Source organism: Brienomyrus brachyistius, chromosome 6 (genome assembly GCF_023856365.1).
Source record: "Brienomyrus brachyistius isolate T26 chromosome 6, BBRACH_0.4, whole genome shotgun sequence".
NCBI classification, from domain to species: domain Eukaryota; kingdom Metazoa; phylum Chordata; class Actinopteri; order Osteoglossiformes; family Mormyridae; genus Brienomyrus; species Brienomyrus brachyistius.
The window spans coordinates 17,927,097-17,953,837 of NC_064538.1; the positions used below are offsets into that span (position 1 = coordinate 17,927,097).

At 50.8% G+C, this 26,741-nt stretch overlaps 1 protein-coding gene across 2 annotated transcripts in view; it reads left to right on the forward strand.

The window, feature by feature from the left end:
• cblb (Cbl proto-oncogene B, E3 ubiquitin protein ligase) overlaps positions 1 to 26,572 on the forward strand; it is a 39,219-nt gene extending 12,647 nt beyond the window's left edge. Inside the window, exons 3-18 of one of the 2 annotated variants that reach the window (XM_049016347.1) lie at positions 7,170 to 7,316; positions 13,266 to 13,422; positions 14,450 to 14,571; positions 16,108 to 16,245; positions 17,123 to 17,210; positions 17,456 to 17,587; positions 19,096 to 19,296; positions 19,415 to 19,600; positions 19,706 to 20,050; positions 20,861 to 20,946; positions 22,140 to 22,277; positions 22,525 to 22,604; positions 22,702 to 22,797; positions 23,605 to 23,748; positions 23,838 to 23,963; positions 24,303 to 26,572. In XM_049016347.1, coding sequence (XP_048872304.1) covers positions 7,170 to 7,316; positions 13,266 to 13,422; positions 14,450 to 14,571; positions 16,108 to 16,245; positions 17,123 to 17,210; positions 17,456 to 17,587; positions 19,096 to 19,296; positions 19,415 to 19,600; positions 19,706 to 20,050; positions 20,861 to 20,946; positions 22,140 to 22,277; positions 22,525 to 22,604; positions 22,702 to 22,797; positions 23,605 to 23,748; positions 23,838 to 23,963; positions 24,303 to 24,568 — 2,452 coding nt within the window. In that variant the 3' untranslated portion in view covers positions 24,569 to 26,572. The remainder of the gene's footprint in view (positions 1 to 7,169; positions 7,317 to 13,265; positions 13,423 to 14,449; positions 14,572 to 16,107; positions 16,246 to 17,122; positions 17,211 to 17,455; positions 17,588 to 19,095; positions 19,297 to 19,414; positions 19,601 to 19,705; positions 20,051 to 20,860; positions 20,947 to 22,139; positions 22,278 to 22,524; positions 22,605 to 22,701; positions 22,798 to 23,604; positions 23,749 to 23,837; positions 23,964 to 24,302) is intronic. The other variant, XM_049016348.1, reaches the window with a different exon arrangement.
• Positions 26,573 to 26,741: the final 169 nt, after the last annotated feature.

Genomic DNA, 26,741 nt, shown 5'->3' on the forward strand with positions numbered 1-26,741 from the left:
CTCACGCCGCCTGGGCAGGCGAGGGGGGGCAGCTTCACGCCCGGCTTTCTTGGAAGTCCCGTCACCCTCTGTCATTCAGGGACATCTCGACCCGAAGTGGGCTCTTTCTTTCTTCTGCACGAGGAAAGTCTGGAGTCATCATGACTGCGCTGAGGCAGCCACCGCGGGCGCATATGGAAAACGCACGCATGCAAGGCGGCCGCGTGAGTCTGAGTTTCCATCGCGGGCGAGAGGTCTCTCTGTCTCTCTCTCTGTCGTTGTGAACCAAAGCAGCTAAACCAAAACCGAAATGTGCTGTCATGCAGAACCTCGCCTACCTCGTCTGTTGTGGCATAGATGGTGCAAAACCAGAAGCAGCTTTAAGCTTCATTTTTGACATTAAAACACAGCTCATGCCTTTATTTGCACGGTGGGGCTGGAGGATTGGCGGTAAGGTGCAGGTGTGCTTCGCTCGATAAGCGGTTGTTGCTAATGTTGTTTAAATGTCGGGTGTCTGTCTGCTGGATTTCTTGCTGTGTTGCTGAAGTCTGCCTGGTTTCACATCCTCCCCTTGTGCGCTTCTGAGTGGTTGCCTCTGGTTAAAGGCTGCAGTTCCACCAGTTCAGTTGCAGGGTGGCGAGGTGACCAAATGACCTCTTGCGCCCTTTGCCACCCTTGAACCCCAATTGTGTCTCGAAGGAGTATTTCTTTCCCTGCAACGACTGCCGTGAACTTTCCAGTGAATAGATCACCGTGCCCTCCTTAACTCTCAGGCGGTCCGTGTTCTGCTGACCCTAACGTGAGATTGACCGTAACGGTGTTCCTTCATCTCTCATGTGAATAATGTGACTGGCCGGACCGCTCCATGGTCGCCTCGAAGCACAGGGCGAGGCAGGAGAATAGAACCACCTTCTGGTTGGCTTGCGATGCACTAGGCATATAAACCCTGGTATCTAGCCCCCAGTTTTACTATGTTTTGTGTTTTGCAGTTTACTGTGCGAACCCTCTCCTTGTTTCTTTGTATGTTGTCTTGGGGCGACGTTTGATGCCACTGTATACCTGAATATGGATGTCATTGCAATAAAGACCACTTGACTTGACTAAACGTCGTTGAATAAGAAATGTCGAGCTCATTGGGGAATGTAGAAAATAGGCTAAGGGTGTATCCTGAACCTCTTGTATCTCCTTTCTTTCTCCCTCTTCTGTCTTGATCCCTCTCTTCCTTCCTCCCTCCTTACCATCTTTTTCTGTCTCTGTCTGTACTTGGACGCATGAGGTCTGATTGGTGCGCCTTTGGCATTTCCTGTCCAATTAGATCAGACCTTGGACCTGGCAGCATTGACCACGTAGCTTTGGGCCTGTATTAGCAAGACCGGTGTCACTGTGCCCCTTCAGGGCCCATAAGAAGAACAAAACACTAATTTTGTCTTGTGTCAAGGTTTCTTACCAAATGCCATTGGCTACTTTGTTTCGCTGTGTCTTCTGGAACAATCTTACTGGAGAAATGCAAAAAAACTGACAATATTGTTAATAATTTAACTTCAAAATGAGGAAGTAAATTTTCAGCAGAGGCTGGTTGCTTAGCATTAGGAATGTCACTGCTTTTCTAATAACTTCATAATAATGTTTTTCTTTGAGTCCCCGACCCCGCTGGTCGTCTTTGCAGTGCAGTGGTGTTCCTGCCGACATAGCAGCTCCCCAGACGTTCCTGCTCGTCTTTGCAGCGCAGTGGTGTTCCTGCCGACATAGCAGCTCCTCAGACGTTTCTGCTCGTCTTTGAACATGGGGTGCGACTTCAGTTGACGTGCTGCGATTTTAGCAGTGACTGCTGTACTGAACGTCGTCGCCCGAGTTTCTCGGCCCCCACCCTGCTGTTGCTCTTGGGTCCTTTGGGGGCAGTTCTGTTTTCACAGTAAGGTTGCTTTCCTCTTGTGCCGAAGATTGGTCCACATTTTTAAATTCATTTGTGGTTGTTTCATTTGCGTTGCCTCATCCAGCCCTCCAAGCCCTGACCTGTGATCTTTTAGCTTAGCATGTTCTCAGTGCTCTTCTTTGAACTTCTCTTTGATCTGAATAGATCTTTTGTCCGATTCTTATGATGCCTTTTTGTGATGTATTGTATAGCTCTTGCCCCGATGCTAACTGGCCCCTTATTGGAAGCTCAGCCTAGCTGCACTTTAGCCTGGCTGGCTCCGCGACTGATGTGCCGTATGTGTGATGTGCCTGGTCGCTGTGTCGCTTCGCACAAAAGCTTCTGCTAAATAAGTAATTGTAATGTTTTAAATTTGAACTATAGGAGGCTAACTGGAGGCTAACAATGAATGAGTGCATGACTTGGAAAAGTAGAAAAGATGGCATGTCAAGGCAAAAAAGTCACTGTGTGTCAAGTGACCCTGTTCAAAGACAATATGAAATTAACATGCATTCATGGCTAATAAGAGAATTATGGGAAATATACCATGACTCGGAAAGCTCAGGCCAGGGTATAATGACACTGAGTCCTGACGGAAGCAGCTTTCTAGTTGGTATTACTTCTGCTTTGGTAGCTGTTGTTCTGCCACATTAGAAGTAAATAAATGGAGAAATTAAGCCTGACCCCAGCAGACGTGTATTTATGGCATTATAAAAGAATTGCATTTTATGGGGCTTCTTAAGTAGCCTGGGAGAGCCATCTGGGCTGATTAGCAATCGGGCCTGCTTAATGTTAGGGAGAGGCTTGTGTTTGAAGTGGGGTGGCCATTGTGTATATTACATAACTGGAATGTGAAGGTGGAGGTATGGAGGACCTGTCAGAGCTGGGCTTGGATTTTCTTTGAGGATAGTGCAGCACCTCCTGGAGGCTTAGTTCCACATCACAGCTGGCACCGCGCAATCCGAGTGGGCTGCGACTGTCGAGGCGAGTGAGGCCCTCACGTTCAGCACGGCGGTGCGATTCTCGTAATCGCCCGCAGCGCAGCGTGTGCCTCGTGCGTGGGTGCTGATTGGCCAGGCAGCTCCGAAACTGGGCGCTTTTTCCTGCCGCTTTCGTGGAAGTCAGGCGCCCAGAAATGCGTGAAGCCAAAGGAGCCTGCACGGTAATTAGGGGGAAAAGTGTTAGTCATTCAATTGTTTTTATATTCCGGCACTAATTGTCGTATGTTAATGTGCAATGAATGCGCTGCTGCGAATCTGAAAGTAATTAATCTAGTTAACGAGAACAAAGTCCAAAGCACTGAACTAAGAATCTTCTGGAACGTCCTGCATTTCCTCAAAGTTACAGCCCGCTTATCTTTTCTAGCGATGCTGGGATAAAGGTCGTGTTTATTTTTATCCACCTCGGTGCACATTCCCGCTCTAAATGGGCGTGGGGGGTGGAGCCGCGTCTGACGGGGTCTGTCCGGCCTGCCGTGCGTCTTCCTCTACGATGTGCTCATGGCGGCCCCTGCCTTAGGATGATTTCATTTTTTTTTTTGAGCTTCAATGTTTGATCACCATCGTGACAGTCAGCTAGTAATGTTTATTTGCGTCAGTGTTAAGCCTGATTCGGCGTTTTGCTTTTTTCCGGTGGAAGCCGGATTTATAGGGTTATAGGGTGATGTGGTTCGGTGGATCAGCACAGTGCGCCTGTGATAGGCTGGTCACCAGTTTAAATCCAAGGGTCTGCAGAGTGGTTTCAGCGTTGGTGTTTAAACCCACAGATCATCACTGAAACTGGCATTCACCTCCGTCTCCTTGTTAGTTTAACAGACCGCTTCCATCTCTATTGAGGATCGATTTTTGCGTAAAGAACCACCCCCACCCCCTGCCCCGCTTCAAGGACGAGCGCCTGTGTGAGCGCTGAGCGCTTCTCAATCCACTTCGCTGCTGGCTAATGGGCGGCCTTGTTCCTGTTCATGTCCCCCCCCCCACCATGAAACGTTTTCTGCTGAGTGAATAATTCTTGGGAGCGGTAGCACAGATAGACGATGTAGAGGAGGAAGTTGTTTTTCTTTTTGAAAACCTCACTGTTTCTTTGGTTTGTGGCTCGGGGGAGGGGGGGTGGTTATGGCAGTAGTGTTGGGGGGGCGGTTTAATAAGTTTGGGGTTTAATAACCCCCCCCCCCCACCCTGGAAATAAGACTTGCTGAGCCGGCGTTTCTAAAACCCCCAGCACATCCGACCACGACAGCCTGCTGCTGCCATTGTCCCACAGCGCCCCCCCCAGGAATGACCGTGCCTCACCGCAGGAGGGCGGCTCTGGGTCTAATAGAGATCCTGGGAGATGTCCATGGCTACTTGCCACCAGCAGTGACCCACAGGGTGAAGCAGAAAACCTGTTGCGTGTGCTGGGGGGGGGGTGATTGATCCCCTTTCTGTTAGATTAGTGCTGAGACTTTGTAATGTTGCTGATACTGCATGGGGCTATTCCGCTATTCCGCTATTCCGCTATGCCGCTATTCCGCTATTCCGCTATGCCGCTATTCCGCTATTCCGCTATTCCGCTATTCCGCTATTCCGCTATGCCGCTATTCCGCTATTCCGCTATGCCGCTATTCCCAACTGCACCCTTAACCATAACCAAACAAAACACAAGAGTTCTTGCCATTTTTAATGTTCTGATTGTGTTTACAGATCTTTGCGGGCCCCGAAAAATGGTCCCCACAGCTTGAAAATGACAGATTTGTGTTGCATTGTGAGGGACATGCGCACTGACAAACACACACACGTTAGCTGTTAGCACCTGCTGTTTGAGACTGTAACGTCCCTCCAGCCTGTCGCTGTCATTGAAGCTACGATGAACGTTAGTTGTTTTCATGTTAATCTATCCGGAACGTTATCCTGAATGAAGGTGCCAAGGACAGACCCTTTGACTCGGACGGACATGCTGAGTTTTCCGCAAGGGCACCTTTTGCTTGCAGAGACTAAAGCTGTCTGCCGTGTGTGTCTGAGTGTGACGCGGCTCAAGTAGGTCTTAGCTAGCGACCACGTCAGTCTGCTGCTCTGATAGCTGTGGCCTCGACTTCCAGCGCTTCTCTGGGATACAAACCACGCTTTGGCCCATCGACTTCCTGGTATTTTAAGGGGTCTGCCTGTTTGTGGATGCGTTACATCCTACTTAGGTACACAGGTCCCCGGCAGAGCTCATTCAATGTCCTCGTACTGCTTGAAAGAGAATAAACAGACTATAAAAACCCTACTTGAGGGTGGTGGGCTTAGTTTCCATCGCCTCGCTTCCCGGAGCCTGAGAGACAGGAACTGAGCGCGCTCAGTAAGCACATTCACCTCTCGCTGATAAGGGCAGAGAGCGGCCAGAAGATTTGCATAAGTTATATGAGGCTGTTCGCCGCAATTTGTTCTTTTCCTGCCCCTTGTTCATTTTTCGGGGGGGGGGGGGAACGGTGGTATCTGCACCCCCCTTTGTCTGACTTCCGCTATCAGTTAGGACAGCCAGGATTCTGCATTTAAAGATTCTCTTTTTTCTCATTTTAACCTGAATGGTGCCCAAGTCAGTGGTCCAACAGAAAGAACTCTTGGGATCTAACCTAGTCACCAGTGAAAACATTGCCTGTTCTTTTTCCACTTTCTCACCTATTGTAGATTAAATATGGAATATCGAGCCACAGAGATTCTCTTTGATGTGCCTGCGATTGCCTTCATTAGCAGTTTTTCGTGTCTCTCTTCCTCTGTGACGGGAAACGGCGGCCGCCCCTAACCCGCCGATTAGCTCTGGCGATGATCCCTTTGATCGCCCTGTCCCCCTTCGCAAGTGGCGGCTTGCTGACAATAATCCTCCTGTGCCCAGCCGCTCGATGCGTGGCTGCCACGCGCCCACTGGTGTTTTGGCCCCGCTGCCTGGCCAGCTGGCTGTGTTTACCGCCCCCGTTGCGTGTGGTTCCCCCGGACGCCTGGCACCATCTGTGCCTGTGCCCTGCCCTGGGTGTACTGCCTGCTCCAGAGAGCACCAGCCCCCCACCTCAGCACGGCCAGCTGGTCCACTATGACTGCTGCCTCTCACCCCCGAGGCTCGTGTTAGCCTCCCTGAAGGCTGACAGAGTAGCGTGACCCAGCTTTGCCAACTCGGGCCATAAAATCGCCCAGTACCGCCGTATGGTTTGGGGACGAATGACGTGAAGCTCATCGTGGGCTCCACAAGGCATGTCAGACACAGAGCGAAGGGGCTCCTGTACACATCAGAGGAAGACGACAAACGGGGCCCCCCACCCTCCTGTGGGCTGGCGATGACTGCCTCTCCGGCCCCTTGATTAATGTGGCTGGGGGGGTGGAAGTCTTGGTGGTCCAGCAGGTGGTCCTGTGGATTCATTGTACAAATCCTGTTAAACCACTTTGGGTAGGAGGTCTAACCTGATTTGATGTGTCCCCCTACCGAAAGTCTCTCTTGTTCCAGCAGATAAAGATCAGACTGAAGGCTGTGTAGGTTGCTTTGACTAAAAGTAACGACTAGGCAAGAAGTAATCGTGTTATGCTCTATGATTTCATCACAACCAAAAGAGCTGCCTCCGTGTCCAGCGTGAGATTATGGAAGTTCTCTGGAGGCCTCGGATCTTTGGCCAGTCACATCGTGAATGGATGCAGTATTAGAAACATTAATGATTAAACTAGTTTTTGAAAAATAATTTGAATTATTTGAAAGATTAACGACTGTTTAGAGTACAAGTTCACAAAAACAACCAAAAAAAACGTCCCTGTGATGAAACGTGGTCTTAGACAGACTCGTTTTATCTTCGTTAGACATGTGCTTTGTCTTCACGCTCTGCATGCGCAGTGAATTGGCCTCGGTAAAACGCAAATTCATAATAAAAGATAAGGAACACTCTTTTTATTTTTTATTTTTTTTATTTTTGTCTGTACCAGATTGTTTGTTTGTTTATTTGCTTGTTTGTTTGTTTGTTGGGGGGGGAGGGGTCTGCCAGGGGATACCCCCCGTACTCCTTATTTCCGATGCCGCTGACGGGCGCCATTTCATGGCGGGATCTAGTGCTCACTTTGCGAATTCATACCGTGAGCATCTATTCAGGAAGGGCACGTTTCCCCAGAAACCAAGGAACCCACAAGTGAACGGGCGATGTTGCTGAAAGCTGTGGGGGCTGAGGCCTGTGCGGGGTGCAAAGTCACGGCCTCAATGTCACCCCTCCACTGCCACTGAAAGCTGGGTTCCAAGCCGTGCGGGTCCCATTCCCTGAACACCGTTTCTCTGTCCTCCTTCCCTACAGGCGGAACCTCACCAAACTGTCCCTGATCTTCAGCCACATGCTGGCCGAGATCAAGGCTATCTTCCCCAGCGGCCAATTCCAGGGCGACACCTTCCGGATCACGAAAGCTGATGCCGCCGAGTTCTGGAGGAGGTTCTTCGGTGAAAAGTACGCCCCCGCACCCTTTCTGCAATGTCTGGTTATTTCTGTCCTCTCTGCTGCGTTTGGTCATGTCTGCCGTCCTCTCTGCTCCGTTTGGTTATGTCTACCGTCCTCTCTGCTGCGTTTGGTTATGTCTGCCGTCCTCTCTGCTGCGTCTGGTTATGTCTGCCGTCCTCTCTGCTGCGTTTGGTTATGTCTGCAGATTCTGTAGCAGAAAAATGACACCAACAATGGTGCTTTGGGCCCTGCCGAGCCCCCTGTATGAGGTCGCATGGCCTGTTAATAAAAGCTGTGTCATCTCCGGTAGGTGCTGCAAGCTCACAGCCCCCCCCCCCCTCCCCATTGCAAGCAGATCTTTGTTGGGCATGACAGATGCCGCCTGCAGCCTGCTTTTGGGGGGTGGGTGAAGTTCAGCGCTCAGTGCCCCGTGAAATGCGCCTGTTTATTTTTTTTTCCGAGTGCTTTCTGCGGGCGATTATCATATATTACACGCCGGCCCTCGTTTTATAAATTTAATCAAGTTGGGCATTAAAGCCGTCAAATAGGCACTCGAGGTCAGGCCATGGTGCGTGTGGAGGGGCACCGTTATCAGGAGCACAGTTTGCATACAGCTGCCCGGCGGATTTGCCTGAAAGGGCAGGTCTGGGCCTGGGTGTGCCCCCCCGCCCTGAGGCAGATTATAATGTGCGGACATTTCTCTCTTACTGTGACTGTGCTGCTGTTGCCTGGAAACCTTTTTTGCATTTGCAGCTAAATTTAAAACAAAATGGTAAGATAGCTTAGAGTTACTTGTTTCTATCGTTCTCCTGCTTTGCCTGTGTTGGTTAAGATTCGTGGAAGAATAAGATTTGCATTTAATCAGCTTCTTGGTCCATTGAACTTCTATCACACTTAAAGGAGCGTTTAATTAAAGGGGCGTTTCCTTAAAGAGACAAGTGCTTTTTTTCCTTTTCTGTTTTTGCTCCCAATTTTAGTGATGCAGTACTTCAGAATAATTTTCTGCTTTATAGAAGCGTTTTGCTCATTGTTTACTTGGATGTGCAGTGGAGAGGTTAGATGGAGATTTGACAGGTGTGGTATAAAATGAGAAAGTGTTTGTCTGCGTAAATTATGTATATATTTTTTTCGCGGGTCTTTTACGAGGTTTCACAGTTGGGCTTGTGAATTTTTTTTATTCCAGTGAGTCGCTTGTGTCCAGCATATGGCTGGGTGGGTGAGGCCTTGGGGGGGGGGGGCGAGTCATCCATCAATTCACTGTGTGCTCGCCAACACTCCGCTGCACTGCGGACGTCAAGAGTGGGTCCTGATGTGGGGGGAGCTGGTTTCCTCAAACGCCCGCTTGTATCAGTCACAAGTCCTTGTGCACAGAGATTATGTGACCCATTTTCTCCGTTCTCATGGTATAACCGCACCTCCTCTCAATCTGCATCCACCCTCTCGTGCCGGCGTGGAAGGGTGCCACGATGATGGCCGGCCTGCCATTTTCTCTCGCTCTTTCCCCTACGTTGTATCTCGCCTGGCACAGGCTGAAGATGTTCCTTCTCCAAAGTAAATCCCATGCTGAGGATGCAGTTAGGGTCATGGGTCTGGGGCTGATCTGGGGGACACCCTGAAGCGAGTCAGGTGTGGGACACTGCAAAGCCAAGTGGTTGTGAATCGGTGCAATAAGATGCTCTACCTGGGAGTTCGCTGGTTCGAATCCCGGGGTCGACAAAGTGATTTCATTACTAGTGAAAGGCAAGGCCCTATAACCCCAATAACTCCAGGGACTGGACTGCCCTGCTATTGCAAAAATGTCATAAAAGGTGCTGCTAAATAAATAAAACGTAAGAAGGGAACGTAAATAGAGGTTGGAGTATGATGTTAAGTTCAAGGTGTAATAAGTAAACAATTAAACAAACAAATATATAGGGGTCTTCCGTGACCCCAGATCCCGAGGTAGCTATAAACTCCTGTGTCCCTAATTCTCATCGCAGTCAGATGCTGGCGCCGTTCTAGTGCTGGACTCAGTGTGGAATTTCTCACGTTTGTTCTTTCTTCACTCAGATAACACCGTAATTTATTTAGTAAAGTGTATGACCCCCCCCACACCCGCGCTTACAGCGCATTTCACTCATTTAAATGCCAGCCGTGTGCGTGAGCCAAAGCCCGTCTACCGCGGCAACACCTGACCCCCGCCAGCTGAGCCCTCCGCCGCCCCCCCCCCCCCCCCCCCCCCCCCCCCCCCCACCCTTTCATGAAACACACATTTGTTAATTAAATGGTGGGCAGCTTTATTTTTTTGCCTTTTTCCTTTCTTTATAAACACACTGCATCACTATGGATGCAGAAGCACTTCAGAGGAGACTGTTGTCGGAAACGCAGCTGATAAATCGCGCCATTTGCAGCTGACTCGCATGTTACATTTCCTTGTTGCGCACTGGGATCGGTCCACCTGCCAACTGGGTGGGGGGTTGTTCTCAGCTCCTGACAAGGCCCTAGGGAGCCCCCCCCTCGTTATACATTGCATCTGTATCCCCCCCCCCCCCCCACACTTCTCCCTTCTTTGTGTTGTGGAACGAAAACTGAATTTGTTTGTTTTCGTTTCTTGTTTATTGTTTTGGCCCATGAACTCGCCAGAGAGGATGCAGCTGATCAGAGCTGACCTCCACGGAAGTGTGAGCAGGCCTGAAAGAGAGGAAATAGGAGAAAGAGACTCTGTGTGTGTGTGTGTGTGTGTGTGTGTGTGTGTGTCAGTGAGTGAGTGAGTGTGGGGGGGGGGTCCCCACTAGGGGAAATTCAGTTTTATTAACATCTATGATTGCAATCAATAAACTAAAAAATACCAAAATTTTTGTATTTTGTTTGGTTATTTATGGTTAAGGTTAGTGGTGGGTGAAGGTTAAGGTTGTGTTTTGCTCATAGAAATTAATGGAAGCTCAGAATACAGGTCTGTGTGTGTGTGTCTCTGTCTCTGTGTGTGTGTGTGTGTGTGTGTGTGTCTCTGTCTGTGTGCGTGTGTGTGTGTGTGTCCTCTGACCCTCCCACTCTGAGTGTCCCCCATTCTCCAGTGGTCTTGTGGGCTCCGTGGCCCTTGACATTATTGTAGCTACCAGAGGCATGTGCTGTGAGGTGTCAGGCCCGCGTGCTAAATGCTGCCCACCACCCCACCCCCGCGACAGAGAGGTCTGTTATCCTGTCATTGTCTTCCGGCCCTTAAGTGGTTCGATTTGTGCCGGATGGCATTCTGCCACCATCCCCGTCGCTGTCGTTTTTGTCACGAGACAAACCGTCCCGCCTTTTCTTATCGAAGATTGGCCTGCTAGGGCTGCTTCGTCTTGGCCTGGGTTCACCTTCTATGGGTCCTTTTTCTGTCGTGTTGCTGGGGGTGAAACAGGTATGTGGGAGGGTCCCTGCCTTTAGATTTCAGTTGAAAACAGCCAGAAACTAAATTTTCTCCCACCACTGGAAAAAAAATGTATTGTGTAACTGAGTCTGTCAAGCCTCTGACCTTCCACTGACTGGTGCTGCCTACGTTATGCTGGCAAATAAACGCTCTCTGATTTCAGTGCCTCTCGACCCCTGAAGGTGGGAAGGGTGTCCGGTTGGACACTGTGATAACAGGGGGGTCGATGACCTCACCGATGTGTTTGGGTGACATGACCACTTGAAAATTTTGTCAAATGTCATGATTCACAAAGCCTGCAAAATAGCGAAGCAGCCATTTTGAACCGGCTTAATGCTAACAACATGATCAGGTCCCAGCGCCTGGCGGGACATGGGCCAAACCCAAGGGCCAAACCAGTTGTATCTGGTCAGGAGCCAACACACCCCGTCCCATAACCTTCATTGGCAGTGGGCACTAAAAATCCTGCAACCTGCCATTTAGCTCCATCATCATTTCTTCTTTCTTTCTTTGAGGACACATGAGCAAAGTGGTTTTTGTAATTAACGGCTGGCGCTGAGAATCGTCAGGGCCTGGACGTCCACTTCAGTGCAGGGAAACAATCTTCACCAGTTGACCACAAGCGTCTGCTTATCAGGACCTGCACACCCTGGCGGCTAATGAAACGCGCTCGGTGCGAGCGTGAGAAGGGTTGGCCGGGGGTGTCCGGGCTGGGGCTGCACCATTGATGGGCCCCTAACTCTCCCGGGGTTGGGGGGGGGGGGAGGAGTGGATTTGCTAAGCTGAGTTGTCACCCTCAGCCGGCTGCTGATGCCACTGAAACCCACAAGTTTTTTTCCATTTATTTAAATGTATTTATTTTTTTTAATTTGACAGCTTTACCCCTGTGATGTTATCTGTGATGTTCGTGCACCGGCCTCAGTGACGCCTGTTCTGTGGGCCTGATATTGACACCAGAACAGGAAGGACTCACCAGGACGCACCAATTTTCGCGTGACCTTTACAGATCTTTTTAAACACCAAGTTCACTTGAGCCTCGTCAGCGGTATTTGCACTAAGCGGGCTCTGCATGACAGAACCGCATTTTGTTAAAAATAATATACACTTTTGCAACGTCTACGTTTCATATGTGTGACAGAGTGCGGTTAAAGCAGAAGCCATGTGACGTGGCAGAAGGTGACCGGCACCAGATGTACAGAAAGCAGGCAGCTCTTTGAGAATCTGCCCCGAGGGAGTACACAGGCAGGATCTGACACGATTCTCCATGGTTGTTCACATTTGACAAGTAATCGCTGTCCAGCGAGGTCTTGCATCATTTGAGACACTCTGGAAGACAGGAAGGGTGGGAGAGGAGTGTCTGGGGGGAGAGGGAAGTTAGAGGGGAGTCTGGGAGCAGAGGGAGGGAGAGGGCCGTCAGCGGCATGTGACCAGGCTGTGGCCGTGAAGGTGTCCTCCGACTCGGTGCTCCTGGCCATCAGGCTGGTCCATCTCATTGGGTTTCCTCCACCCTCCGTTAGTCTCCGTTTTTTCATCCTGGTTCTAAACACGACGGAGGAGCCAAAGCAGAAGAAGCAGTCGAGCGGTAAAATGCGATTTGCATGCCTCCGTTTTTAAGAAGAGCAAAATGATCGGCGTGTCATTTTGGCTAAATGCACCCTCCTTCAGAGGAGGAAATGCGAATTTGCAGCGTGTAACGCTTTTTCCTGCGCTTCTGCGAAGGCCCCCCTTTTCGCCTTTTCAGTTGTTTTTAACAGATTTTTTTTTTCTCAAACAAAAGCCAGGTATTCATTTCTGACTTGACTTCTGATTGTTTTCCTCGCCTCGTCTTAAGGTCACCGTTAAACGTTTCGCCGCTCCCTCTGCTCAGGCTCGCGGTGGCGGAGGCTCCCCAGACTCGTGGGCGTAACCTTTGCTTTCAACTCAAAATGGAGGCGAGTTACTTGAAAAACGGTGTTCCTGTAAACGGACATTGACGGAGAACGTTCATGTCTTCCCATCAGCTGTATTGAATTTTAAAGTCCCCATTTGAGAGCAGTGCGTTCTGCAGTGATGTTTCTAGAAGGCCCATGGTTTTGGCCCATTTGTTAAATGCTAGTTAACTACTTGATGGATTGTTTTATCGGTTGGTCTCTTATCTGGTCTCCACGTGTCTGAACGCCCTACACTGTTCGTTACATAGTCTCTCTCTTTAATTTCTTTAATACTCTGACTACCTCAGTATATAGTTCACTTCTTTTGTAAACTGTTTACATCTTGTGCATGTTGTTTGCTCCGTTTGTGATTGCATCAGCTTTGAAGGCCACTGGCGTCACCTTGTCACACTGCGACAATAAAACCTTTCGGTCTTGATCAGTAATGGTCTATTTTCACGTTTCAGTGGAAACCTTATCGTCATTTAGGGTTTATTTTGGGCTCCCCGGGGGTGTTTTCTTCATCATGTGTTCCGTTTTGTGCGTATGGGTCTCCTGAGTGTCCCGGTGATAACGTGGCAGCCACAGGGTAACACCCCCGTTTTCAGGGGAACCTCACGCAGACGCCGGCGCCTCACTCTCTCTCTCGTACGCCCACAGAACCATCGTGCCCTGGAAGCTCTTCCGCCAGTGCCTTCACGAAGTCCATCCCATCACCTCTGGCCTGGAGGCCATGGCCCTCAAGTCCACCATCGACCTCACCTGCAACGACTACATCTCCGTCTTTGAGTTCGACATCTTCACTCGGCTCTTCCAGGTAAGCAGACCCACCCCACCCCCCGCTTCGGGGATACCCCTGCCCCCACACCATTGTTCTGGGTAAATTCACAAGCAGATGTTAAAAGCCAGAGAGAGATGAGCACCAAAGCAGGGGATCACCTTTTTTTCCCCGAGGTGGGTGTGTTTTTATTGTTTTTTTTTTTGATGTACAGGAAACGCCTGCAGAGCAAACAGCAGACTTTTCCGTCCTCTTGTGTGATGGTGTGTAGCCCTGCGTAAATCCTTCCCGAGATGCGTCATTTTTTACAGTTTTTTTTATTTTTCCTGCTGAATGAGATGAACGCCATCTAAACTCTTCTTTATGCGTGGTAACCTTGGCCATAATCACTCATTAATGCTCATGAATTTTTAATTAGCATATGTTTTTTTATATAATGAGTTGAGGGTATAGCTGTTGGGGATCCTGCAGAGGGTGTAAGTATCATGTGATCTTTAATTTCAGCTTCACTGCTAAGTCAGCTGACTCTTCCCAGGGGGAGGGGTGGTCTTCACCTTGACTGTTAGTGCCCCTTACCGTAAGCCCGGGTGATGTTGTGCCCGCGGGTGAAACCCGATTCAGCTGTTCCCGCCCTGCCCCGGAGTGAACCGTATCTATGTTTAGCCACAATACTGCCCCCTGCAGGTAGTGCTGTGTAGGCGTAAGGTCGGTACCGCTTGGTACCTCCCCTGATGAAGGCCGCCATATAACTCCCAGAACATTCTCCGTGCCTCACTGCGTTTTTACGGATAATAGCTTTCTGTTTCCCTCCCGGGATGCCAGACAGGAAGGAATGTAACCTGCCTTAAGTGGGTGGGGGAGGGGCGGTACGGAAGTTTCCGGAGAATTCTATGTCATCCATGCCCTCACTCCTGTGCTGCATGCTCTCTCACACCCTTCCCGGCCGGCATCGACCGCCCTGCGGTGAATGAGCCAGGGGTTGCGGAGGAGGTTTGTAAACATGCAGACGGACAATTGTGGTAGCCACACCCCCTCGCTGCCCCTCACCACACTCCTGTTCCCTCAGCCCTGGGGATCCATCCTGAGGAACTGGAACTTTCTGGCCGTGACTCACCCGGGCTACATGGCCTTCCTGACCTACGACGAAGTGAAGGCACGGCTGCAGAAGTACATCAACAAGCCCGGCAGGTATGTTTTGCACAGCGCCCCCTGCTGTTCTGGAGGGGAATGATACTCTGTGTGCCTGTGGGTGTGTGAGGTCAGGGCCAGAAACGGTGTCTAATTAGAGGAGGCTTCGGGTTGCCGGGCCAACATCCGGAGACATGAAGCCAAGAGTCCTTCCCCGGGGCTGCTGATGTCATCGTCTGCTGCGTTAAAGGGGGGGGGGCAAACTGAGCATGGGGAGATCAGTAAATTACACTAATGGGGCGGGGGGCTATTGTACATTGCTAATGCACTCCCCAGAAGAGGGGCTGCTTACCTTAATGCCAGTTTATACTGGGACTGAAAGTTTCAGAAAATTACTGGAACTGCAGGGCAAAAGGTCCAGGTGTTGGGTGGGGAGAGTGACACAGGGCAGAGGGGGGCATGGGGGGGATAAATCTTGGCAGCCATGTACACTCCACTCCTACAGTCTGAGATTAAAACAAATGGGGGGGGCTCTGCCCTGGGGCTGTCTGTTGAATCACAACCTGCAGATACCAAACTGCTGACTGCGCTGGAGGGGGGCAGGACATGGACACGGAGGCGGGGGTCAAGAGTCATTTATTTGCCTTTTGTATGAGTAGTACATGGGAAATCTGTCTGCTGGGTTACTTTGGGGGGGGGGGTTTAGGGAGCACATATGCCCTATAACAAAGTGTATCAATACAGAAGATGATATAATGTGGCGAGTTTCTCTCCTGGGGGCCTCTCCATCCTAAACCGCTGTCTTGTCTGATTGACGTTAAAAATAAACTCATTCTGAAGCTACTGATCCCTTTGTTCCTGTACATGGACATGAACCCACAACCTTCTGGTTCACCAGACCGGCAGGTTTTGGGTTCCCTACCCACTCATAAGCATCTGCGTCATAAACGAACAGGCATAATAACAGACTTTCTTATAATAATACGTTTGTTGTTATTTTTTTGATTGTTAATTGATTATCAAACAGACAGCAGGAGAATGAGAAGCGGGATTCGCCATGTAGTGCAATAGAAATACTCACGTTTCCACGGTGACTTGACGTGGCAAGAGAGATGGGGGTGTGTGGTTAATTACCTCGGGGGGTTGGGAGGGTGGCAGATGATCTGAGAACTTGAACCTGGATCCCACACCCCCAGGGTGCGACAGAGGCCCAGCTCTGAGGGGCGTGGTAACGCCCCCTGCTGGAGTTTGCCATTTTGGTTGTATGTTCTGTGTTTTATATGCTTTGTGGTGCTTTATGAAATTTTTACGAGGACACAGAAATAAGTTGTGAGTTAAAAGGTATCCGGCAGGAGCCTGTGGCGGTCTTGCTACAGATTTCCTGGGAGGTAGTTTGTACCGGCACAGGCATGTCGGTGGCCGCCTTGGGGATGGGGCTCTTTGTTCCTGGGTGTTGGGCCCCCGCCGGACTGTAGGGATCCGTTGGCTTGGCTGTGACTCGGGGCCTGGCGCTGCAACGCTGGCCTTCCTGCAGCAGGAGTCAGGGGGGTCGGGTTCATTGTAGATGAACAACATTTCCCCCCCCCGCCCCCCCAGCTACATCTTCCGGCTGAGCTGCACCCGTCTGGGCCAGTGGGCCATCGGCTACGTCACCAATGATGGCAACATCCTGCAGACCATCCCGCACAACAAGCCGCTCTTCCAGGCTCTCATCGACGGCTACAGGGAAGGCTTGTGAGTGCCCTTCCTCCTCCTCCTCTTCTTCATAGGCACTGGTGTGGGGGGGGGTGATTGTTTGCAAAAGTAAAACCTTAAGGATGTTTCAATATTTACTATTATTATTTATGTTTCAGTGTTTCAATATGAACCAGGCGTGTGTGTGTGTGTGTGTGTGTGTTCTTGCAAGGCAGTGCATTAGTGCTAAATATCGGACCTGTGGAGGCACCTCTGGAAGATGGGGAGAAGGCTGATGGAGCCGAAATCCATTTCCTGTGTATGAGAAGTGTGGCGGAGGAGGGGGGATGCCAGCCTCTCAGGTTTCACACTTGTTGAGACGAGTGTTGAACACGTTTCCCAGGGGGGTGCAAATCTTGCCCATCTGAAGGGCAGGCGTCCAATCAATCGTTCTGCCTCCCCCCCCCCCCTTGGCTTAGGGTGGGGGTGGGAGCTCTGCCCGGCCCCTGTTTATCTGTGGGGTGGGGTGCATTCCTCCAGAGAGACCCACCCATTTCTCTAACTAATAGCCCCCCTGCCCAGTTAGTCTCTTCTGTTTACTTCTTGCTGCTTACAGCTGCGTGACTGAATAGCACACAGAACATCCTGTTAGACACTCTGATGCAGTTTCGGAGTTTTCCCTCTTGCTTACCTGCCAGTGTGCTCCCTTTCCCAGTCCATTCCCCCCCCCGCCCCCCCCCGGACATGGCTCTTCAGCCCGGCGTTAGATATACACGCACACACACTTGACTGAGCACTATCAGACATGAGAGAGGTGCTTTGCAGAGAGGCACAGAGAGATTACCTGTGAAAATCGGGGAGGGGGGGTCACGAATAGGGCCCCAGCACCTACTGTGGCATCCTCCCCCCTGATGAAATGTGATCTTTTTATTTCCAGCTACCTTTTCCCGGACGGCCGAAGTTACAACCCCGACTTGACCGGGCTGTGTGAGCCCGCACCTCATGACCACATCAAAGTCACACAGGTGGGTGACGCCCCAGTGCCCCCACACCCCAGCAGGTGGTGGCTGTTAAAGGCATGATGCAGTTGATGTAGTGACACTGCGTCTGCACCTTGTCTGAGGATAATCTCACGCCATATGTCCATAGTTCTATGCTGTGTGCGTTCCTGGGGTCCTGGGGATGGTGTGTCAGTGGGGCTTTTGCTGTTTTAACTCACGGTTGACCCCCCCCTCGCCTTTTCAACCCCCTCTCCCATTCATGCGCACAGGAGCAGTACGAGCTCTACTGCGAGATGGGCTCCACCTTTCAGCTGTGCAAGATCTGCGCCGAGAATGACAAGGATGTGAAGATTGAGCCCTGCGGACACCTCATGTGCACTTCTTGCCTCACCGCCTGGCAGGTGGGGGGCGCCCTTGCACTTTGAGGGGAAAAAACAGGCGGTATCTGGCCACTTATTAGGCAGACCCCCCTCACTGCTACCTGCAGTTGGGGGACCTTGAAGTGGACACGTCACGTCGGTTTGATACTGCTTAAATGTCTGTAACTGCCTCATGGCTCCAGGAACTCAAGGTGACCTTTTTGGGCCTCTGAGTCGAGGACTCATGATGTAGGAGACCACATCTCTCACAGGGGGAGTCACATGGACAGGTGTCACTGCCTCCACGTCTTGGGAAAATGTAAACATCTCTCAATGACCCATTTCCATCTGATGAAGTCAAGTGCCTCATATTAAAAAAAAATGTTTATCTGACAAATAAAGTTCAATGATGAGGAGCAGTGGTACACAGAGGCTCTGCAGGCATGAACAGTGTATATTTGGCTTCCTCTGGTCTAGTTGGACGTCACTTTGTGCTTTGGCAGTCAGGCTCAGCCCAGGAACCGACCGCGCTGTGACTCTCTGTGACTTGGCTGTGACTCGCTGGCTTGTCAGCATTGCCCTGGTGATAGTCGATCTTTGTCAGTTAACTGCAAACATTTCTTGGCCAACTGGTGTAGGGGGGGGATGCAATCAATGAGTTTTCCTCCACAAAAATGTGGGTGTGAAGCATGCTTGTGTTTTATTTAACCTTTACGTATGAGAGGCTTCCTGGGCTCCTGAGCCAGGATGGGCTGCAGATTGGGCCATCCTGCACTGGGATGAATAGACTCCCCACTGACCCCTCTTTTCCATTCAGCTTCATCTCCTCTGTTTTGGCCTCCTCCTGACCCGAAACCTCGGTTCCTTGGTATTTTTGTAGCCTCCCAACACCACAGTAAAATTCACTTGCTTTCCTCGCCAATCTGGGAAAATGATGTTCCGTGAGGTGTGAGCGGGATAACAGAAGCACCTGTGCTGTGTTGGGAATGGCGTGTTTCAGGAGAGGCAATGGCAGCGAGCACTGCCCCCCCGAGTCCTTTCGTAATGTCATTAGTGTGACCAACACCTTTTCCAAGTCGGGATGTGACTGTCTCTTGTGGCTAATTAGGATTAGCATTTCCGACAATGTTTCGATGCCTCGGAAAAGCTTTGTTCCAGATGGCATCTCGTTCTCACGTTTAAAGGAATAAAAACCCACTAGCGCGAGGGAGCAAGTTCATCATTAAAGTTCCATCAAGTAATTAACGGCTCGTGGTGCATGCAAACCAAGTGGCTCTCTCGTTAACGTGCAAACACAAGTTTTTTTGTTTTTTTTTTGAGTGTGAAGTGTGGGGGGGGTAAATGCTGTTCTGTTCAAGCCTTCAGGTTACGGTGACTAAGACCATGTGTCCAACAGAGTAACAGCTGTTCGATCTTTTCCTGGCCTTCATCCCTGCGTACAAGCAGGTCCTTATGGATGCCAAAAATTATAACCATACCGCTGGGTGATTTATACTGTGTTATTGTCCGGATAAGAGCAATACCCACTGTTTTGCATTTGCGTCCCCCAGGACTCAGACGGGCAGGGCTGTCCGTTCTGCCGGTGTGAGATCAAGGGCACGGAGCCCATCATCGTGGACCCGTTCGACCCGCGGAACGATGGTGCCAAGTGCTTCTTCATGGAACACTTCGCCTCGCCCATGTTGGACCTGGACGACGACGACGACCGCGAAGAGCCGCTGATGATCAACAGCCTGGAGAGCATCCGGAAGGTAACAGCACTATACCCGCAGGGCAGTTTAAATGTGTGCGTCTCTCTGCAAACAGTTGGTACTTAGCCACTGGTTGGCAGGAGTGGCACGGCTGACAGTTTTCATGCCCCCTCCGCAGTGTACGGACCGTCAGAACTCCCCGGTGATGTCGCCCAGCTCGTCCCCGGTGACCCACCGGCGGAAGCCACTGCAGGACCCAGCGAGCATGCAGCACCTCAGCCTACCCCCGGTGCCACCCCGCTTGGATCTCATCCAGAAGGGGGCAATCCGCTCACCGTCGGCCAGTCCCACCGGCTCCCCCAAGGTGTGTATCACCTCATTGAGTAACCCCGCCCTCTCATGCGAATATCACTGCCCTGTAGTCTCCATAGCCCCGCCCCTCTCATAACTGCACCCCTTTCCTGTCCAGTCTTCTCCGGGGATGTCTAGGAAGCCAGACAAGCCCCTCCCGGTTCCACCACCCCCTCTTCGTGACCCACCCCCACCGCCGCCCCCTGAGAGGCCGGCTCTGATCCCCCCAGATGGTCGGGCGGCCTGGGGCCCCCTCCCTGGTGCGGGCCTGCCACGTGATCCGCAGCCGGGCCCTGAACCCTGGTGTCCCAAAGAGAGCCCCCTGGTGGCGGTTGACCGCTCCCCGAAACTGGGCCATGCCGCACCCTCCCACCTCAACGGACGGCCTGTGCCCTTCGCCCCCAGTGATGGTGGTTTCGGCAGGCAGCACCACAGATTGGAGGCGCTAGCCGACATGGCCAAGGTGAGCATGGGAGTGTGGGAGGGACATGGCCCACCACTGTTTCTGCGACGACGACTCGGGAAAGCGGCAGCCCATTTTCGCGGCCACGTTACCTAGCAACAGTGGCGTTCTCGTTATTCTGGGCTGTGAGTTTTGGCAGAACATGGTGTTTCCAGCCGGTTGGCTGTATGCTCGCCGACTGTGGTGCCGGTCATTGCCCTCTGATGTGGGGGGGGCGCTTCCCAAAACACTCCTGTTACCCGGCACTCAAGGGACAGCCTGTCAGGTGAATGTTTCTTTTTCCCCATGTTTTCTTGGCCCTGACACTGCCCCCTATCCCCAGGGAGCGAGATTCACACCCAGTGGAAACAGGACCAGGTTTATGCTGAAGCGCCAGGACTATTCAGTTCATCCTATTCCAGTGTTCCCAGTCTGTTTACTGATTCTGGCTTTGCCCTCCCAGTCAGTGCTCCTTCCCCTGCTTGTTCCAGGTCGTTATTTTAACGTGGCTCAGCCAGGGGGTGTCAGACACGCCTGACCCATCAGCTTGGCACATTTGCTGTCCACCTCCAGCTTGTCCAACAGCCAGAGAATTGGGGAGTGAAACCAGCATTGGGCAGATCGCTGCGGCGAAGTTAATCAGCCTGGGAGCGTGGAACTGTGTCCTGCCACTGCCTGCCTGACAGCCCTTGTGTCCTTGGGCTGTTAAGCCATTGGGGCAGGGGGGGGTTGTATCGATCTCTGGCCATGAGAGCCTTATCTCTGCCGTGTCTGGCCTGAGAAACAGCCCCCACCTTCCAGGCTCTAACCCGGCTCCTCTTATTCCTGCAGACCTTCCCCAATGGGCCCCTGACCAGCGAGGAGTACGACGTCCCCCCGCTGCGGCACTCCCCGCCCCCTCCGGCCCTCACCCAAAAGTAAGCCCCCCCCCCCCACACCCAGGAGGCCATCTGGGCCCTCTGCTTCGCTGCCCCCTCCTGGAGCACAGCGGGAGATCTTGGTCCTCTGAGGAGACTCGGAACCACTAATGAGAGCCACAGAAAAACTTTCAAAGTTCCGCTAACGAACAATCGCTAATGGACAGCTTGCCCACCCCTTTAAGACCTTGCAGATAGGTTACTTAAGGTGTATGGTAAGTCGAATTAAAGAGCCAGGATATATGTGCAAGGTTTACCTGCGCACTTTAATGCTGGACCGCACTGACAGCCGTAACTGAATTTCAATTATTAATTAATTGTAATTATGACCGTGCAGTGAGGTGATCGGTAAAGTAATGGGTCTGGCTCCCAATCTCCCAGATGAAGAGTTCGACCTCAGATTGGCAGACGGTCATTCAATTCTGGCCAGCAGTCCGTTCAGCAGCGGTTCTGGTCGAAGGCGTTTCGACACGGTTTTCTGACACTAATGACAGCCCTGATGACTTGAGGATTTTTTTCTCTGGATTCATAAACAATTTATTTAGCATTTTCCATTTTAAGGAAAATATTTCTGAGCAGAGAAGTGGGCACTGGGTGTGTGTGCTGAGCCTCAGACCACCCAGAATCCACTGCGATTCGTCCGATGCCAATTGTTATTTTTTTAGGTTTAGGTTGGAGCAGATGTTGGTCGGATGGATGAAGTGAATACTGGGTGTGGACAGCAGGGGGCGTGGATGATGGTGGGGGAGGATGGTGACACTGGGAGGGGATGTCTAGCTGAATCCACCCCAATTGCCCATCAGTTCATGGTCAAGCAGCCTTAAAAACTTGGATAAAGCTTGAATTCATTTATCCCTGGCCCTTTATCCAAAGGACAGTTTTATCTACGGTTGCAGTATCTCTGTCTTTTATGTTCAAGGTCTTCCTCAGCCTCAACAATCTTAGTTTATTTTTTCAGATATTGGTTGCTGTAATACTTCAGTATGTCGCAGTCAGCGAGTCTGTAATTGGTCCTCTGCTCTCGGGCCGCAGACGATCTCAGTTATCGTGCGAATGATCCGTCTGCCGGGTGTCGGGGCTCTGACTGTCCTATTCGATGAAACAAAGACTCACCTTGACTGCTGTGTTACCAATGACCCCGTTGGTAGTTACTCCTCCCTCCCCCCGTAGTGATTTAGTTGTCTACCTTTCAGGATCCCCAATCCATTCGCAAACCTGTTCACCGAGAGGCTGCGGGCGGCACCGGACCGGGACGAAGACCAGTACCAGATCCCGTCATCTCACGCCGTGGTCTTGATCCAGCCTTCGGTCGCAGTCCGGGTTCCCTCCAGGTAACGGATTCTCCTGCTGCCTGTAGCCCCTGTCCAGCATCAGGAGCTGTGTGGCCAGCAGGGGGCAGAATGGCTAAGATCCCCAGGATGTAACCTGAGGATTTGAGTAAATTTGAAGAAGTTGCTGTGGATAAGAGCATCAGCTAGGCTACTGCAGGGAGATCTGCCTGCCTGGGGGTGAAGGAAGGCGAAGGGGGGCTTGGGTGTGGGATGGGCCTCTCACCTGTGGTGCTCCTGTCTCTCCCAGGGGTCTGGAGAACGGGCAGGTGAGCAACGGCTCCTCTGAACATGTCGGTGATGGGAGGAAGCACAAGGCCGTGGAAAACGGTAAGACTGGCTGCCGCATCTGCCTGCCGGGCTGCTGCACCTTGCCTCATCAGCAGGGGGCGCCCCAACTGCGTTAACCTTTCCCTGTGCTCCTCAGGTGCTCAGTTTGACTTTGGGCCGCCGCCACGTGCGGTGCTCTTACCCTCCAACAACCGGACACCCTCAGACTACGATATCCTGCTCCCCCCTCAAGGTAGTCAAAGACCCCCACCCCCCCACACACAAACACAGACCCTGAATGTGCTCCCCTGGGCCTCGTATCAGTAGTATTTGATGGTTTTGATTGGTTGGAATAAATCAATGATCCTGGACACTCAGCCTTGCCAAAGGTTTTGTTCCCTACGAGCACCAACATTTTGTCTTTTCTTTTGTTTCATCTGTTGCTTTTTTACCTTTATTTCCGGTTTGTTCTCGTCTCCCACCCAGTGTTTTTTTTTTTGTTGTTGCTGTTTTGACTTTAATTTGTAGAGCCGGAGCCACAATTCCAATGGCCTTTGAAGACTATTATTTTACTGTGCTGTATGTGTTCAGGACCCAAACATTTAATTACCTGAGCCACAGAAAAGAGGAATAAATAAAATGAAAATTTATTCTTGATGAATTTGTGCCAAATTATTGCACAATAAATAGGGAAGAATATTAATGCCAGAGTTTAACCCTGTAATGTCTTCAGCTTCCTAAAACCATCCTAAAATCATAAAGACTCCCATGTGGTTCAAGTAATGTTTGACGTTAACATTACTCTGTATCCTTGAATTTAATTTTCCCATAAAAGTATGGGTATTCTCATCCAAAGAAGTTGGATATAACATTTCTCAAGTAACAAAGTTATTAAAAATCTAACTCTCTTGTGTAAGTTAGTTCATGTGTCACGGTTGCATTTTATATTAATGTTGTGTTATGTTTTATCGCCACCTAGTGGATAGGAGGTTTGATGACAGTTTATTTAGTATCCCTAAAGAACTTTTTTGTGTGTTTTCTCCCTAACTTGTCTTAACAGCAGAGGATTTCTTCAACCCTCCTCCATTGCAGCCTCCGCCGCCTCCACCTGTGCGACACAGCTTCACAGAACTGTCATCTTCGCCGTCATTCTCGCGGACCCACAGGCCCGTCTCGGACCCAGACCCATACCTGCACGGTTCTGGTAAGGCGGTCCACCTCTTGAACCCCTCCTCTGTGATTTGGGCTGCTCTCAGGGAGAGTTTCACCTGCGTCCATCCATCCACGTTTCAGATCCATTCCTGGACATGCTGAGCGGCGTGGGGCCGATGCCCCCAGCGAGGAGGCAGACCGGGGACGGCATGGTGAAGCCCCCGCCACGGCCACTCCAGGAGTATGACCAGCTGCCCCCCACCTCAGGTCAGGCTCTGTCAGGATGTGCTCGCAGTGTGGCTGTTTTTGCAGTGCATGGTGCAGTGTGGGGTTCAGTGGATCAGGATATAGTGTCAGTGATTAGAAGGTTCAAATCCCAGAATGGGCACCGTTGGGACCTTGAACCCCAGTTGCTTCAGAGATTGTTTTGACCCCGTTTTCTGAAAAAAATTAATAATAATAATAATAATAATAAGGTAATTGCAATTGTTCAGGATGATTTGGGATTGTGTGTTGAATGAATGTTGTCCCAGTAATATCTACGAAAGAAATGAGTCCATACTAATCATGCTTACTTTGGCGCACACCCCCTTTCTGCCTCCTCAGCCGCGGTGTCCGCAGATGGCATACAGGCACCCGCCAGGCCACCTAAGCCCCGCCCCCGGAAGAACCCCCCGGACGTGCACCAGAGGAAGGGCCACGGGCAGGAGCCAGACGGCGAGAACGTGGACGCCAAGATCGCCCAGCTGATGGGAGAGGGCTACTCCTTCGAGGACGTCAAGCGGGCCCTGATGATTGCCCAGAACAAAGTGGACGTGGCACGGAACATTTTACGGGAGTTCGCCCTGGTGCCTCCCAGGCTCAACCACTAAGCCGGCGAGGGTCTCCCGTTCCAGTGAGCGCCCCCCGCAGGAGGGATAGAGACTCGGATGTGCAGCGTCGGCACTGACGGTGGTCAGGGATCCAAAACAATCTGGCGTGAATGTGGCTATCTGATTACAGCCACCTGGTTCTGGTTCTGGAGAATCGGGGTCCTTGGGGGCAGAACTGTTTACTTATGGAAACCTGTGAAAAAGGAAAAACAAAACTCATTGTTTACAGTGAACAGCTGGTTCCTTGTCACTGCTGTGTGCTGGCTTTACTGGTATAGCCCCCACCCCCCCCCTCCCTCTGCATCCTGTTAGTTCAGGGGTGGCTAGTGTGTGCAGGTCACTACTGTTTTTGCTGCTGGTGTTGGCTCAAGGTCCCCCACCCCCCTCGCCATCATTTGGCCCCCCTCCACTCGCCCATTGCTCCCTGCACACCTGGTCTGCTCTGAATGTCGAGCGCAAACCTCTCGGTTTTATACTTTTATTTTTCATTATTACTTTTAAAGAGCCGGCGCGTTCTGCAGAGCTTGAGTGTATGTAAGTAGCTTCTAAAATCGGAGCAGCTTCAACCTTTTCAAAAAAATGAAAAGGGGGGGGGAGAAAAGAAACCAGGGGCGACGCCCTTCTGTGCCGCGATTTGAGAACGAGACCCTCAGTGGTTTGTGAGGCGGCTTCAAAAACCGAGGCATCCTGCAGCGGAATGGCGCCCTCTGCTGGCCGCACACACAGGCTGCTGTTGGCAGCTTGTGCATTTGAACTCTCAAAAGGCCACCGCCCCCCCACTCCCCCCCGACCCCACTCCTATGAACTTTCCCCAGTGGCATTTTCTGAATGTACTGCCAGCCATTGTACAGATCAGGCTGTTCGCCATTAAACGAACCTCTGAATGTACTCATGGGGGGGATGATACCATTTTTCCAGCCACATTAGAGCTACTGCCAAAAAGGAAGTGGGGGTACCCCCCCCCCCAATCCCGGACTGACCTTTCTTCTTGTTTTAATTGCTGTTATCTTGACGTTGACGTTTCTTTCTGAGAACGGGGGTGGGGAGTGGACCTGGTAAACTGGGTAACTTCATGATGTGCCAAAGTTGGGGGGGGGAGTCGTACCGTGGCCCCTGGAAGGTTTAGCAGTTCCTATGGGCACACCCCCGCATTTACAGATTGTACAACCTGCCTACGTCGAGGCTGGGGCCAAACCTTGTGCACTTTAAAGACAAGGAAGATGGACTCCTGGGTCACATGACCCTAAGAGCTGAACCGGACTCTGATGCGTCTCTTGCCAATAACCACTAGACCAGGCATCCAAGACAGGAGATTCCCTCCTGCTATAATAAACCGGAATACCATGTACAGAGACGCATTGCAGAAAACAAGCATAAAGCAGCATTTGTATGAGAAACCGCTCCTCGGAAACGTGATTCACTCTTTTGAGGACATTTACATGTTCAGTGTGACGTCACATGATGATTTTTTTTCTTTTTTGCAGTAAAAAGAATGCACATATTTAATATTCAGTGTTTTTGTTTCGGTAAAACAGGCCTGGGTTCACCCTGGAAAATCGGCTGTTTTTTGGTATTCTTTATAAACGCTGCTTTTCTGTAGTCAGAGAAAACGAACGAGCCAGTTTATCAGACAGGAGTCTGAAACGCGGACGCCTCTGAGCGCTCGGCCCTCAGCCTGTCAGCGTTCGTTCATCACGATTTCTTTGCCGTTGTTTATTTTTACCAGCCGCGTTCGATTCCCCATGTTCAGGTTTTATAATAACTTGAAGCTTCATTTTTGCACTGGTCCCATTTCCCTGTCGTAAACTTGAAACGTGTCTGGCCGATGCCGGCTGACCCACCCCTCTCTCCAGGTCGGCAGTCTTCGGGTTGCAGTAAATGTTTTTTTTTCCTTCCTTTTCCTATTTTTGTAAAGTTTTTTTTTTGTCAAAATGCTCTGTGTAACATATAAAAGCAGTGGTGTGCAATTAATTTATACTTTATTAAAGCATTCTATTGATATTTTTTTCCATTGTTCAGTAATTAACCTCAAGTCCATTCTTGTGAAACGTTTTATAAAAGCCAGTATTAACAAGAGAGGTTTGGTGACTTTATTATTGTTGTACAAGATGTGATTTTTTTTTTTTTTTTGACAGCTTCACAAATCTGATTACTTGATTAAACATTTCCTCAC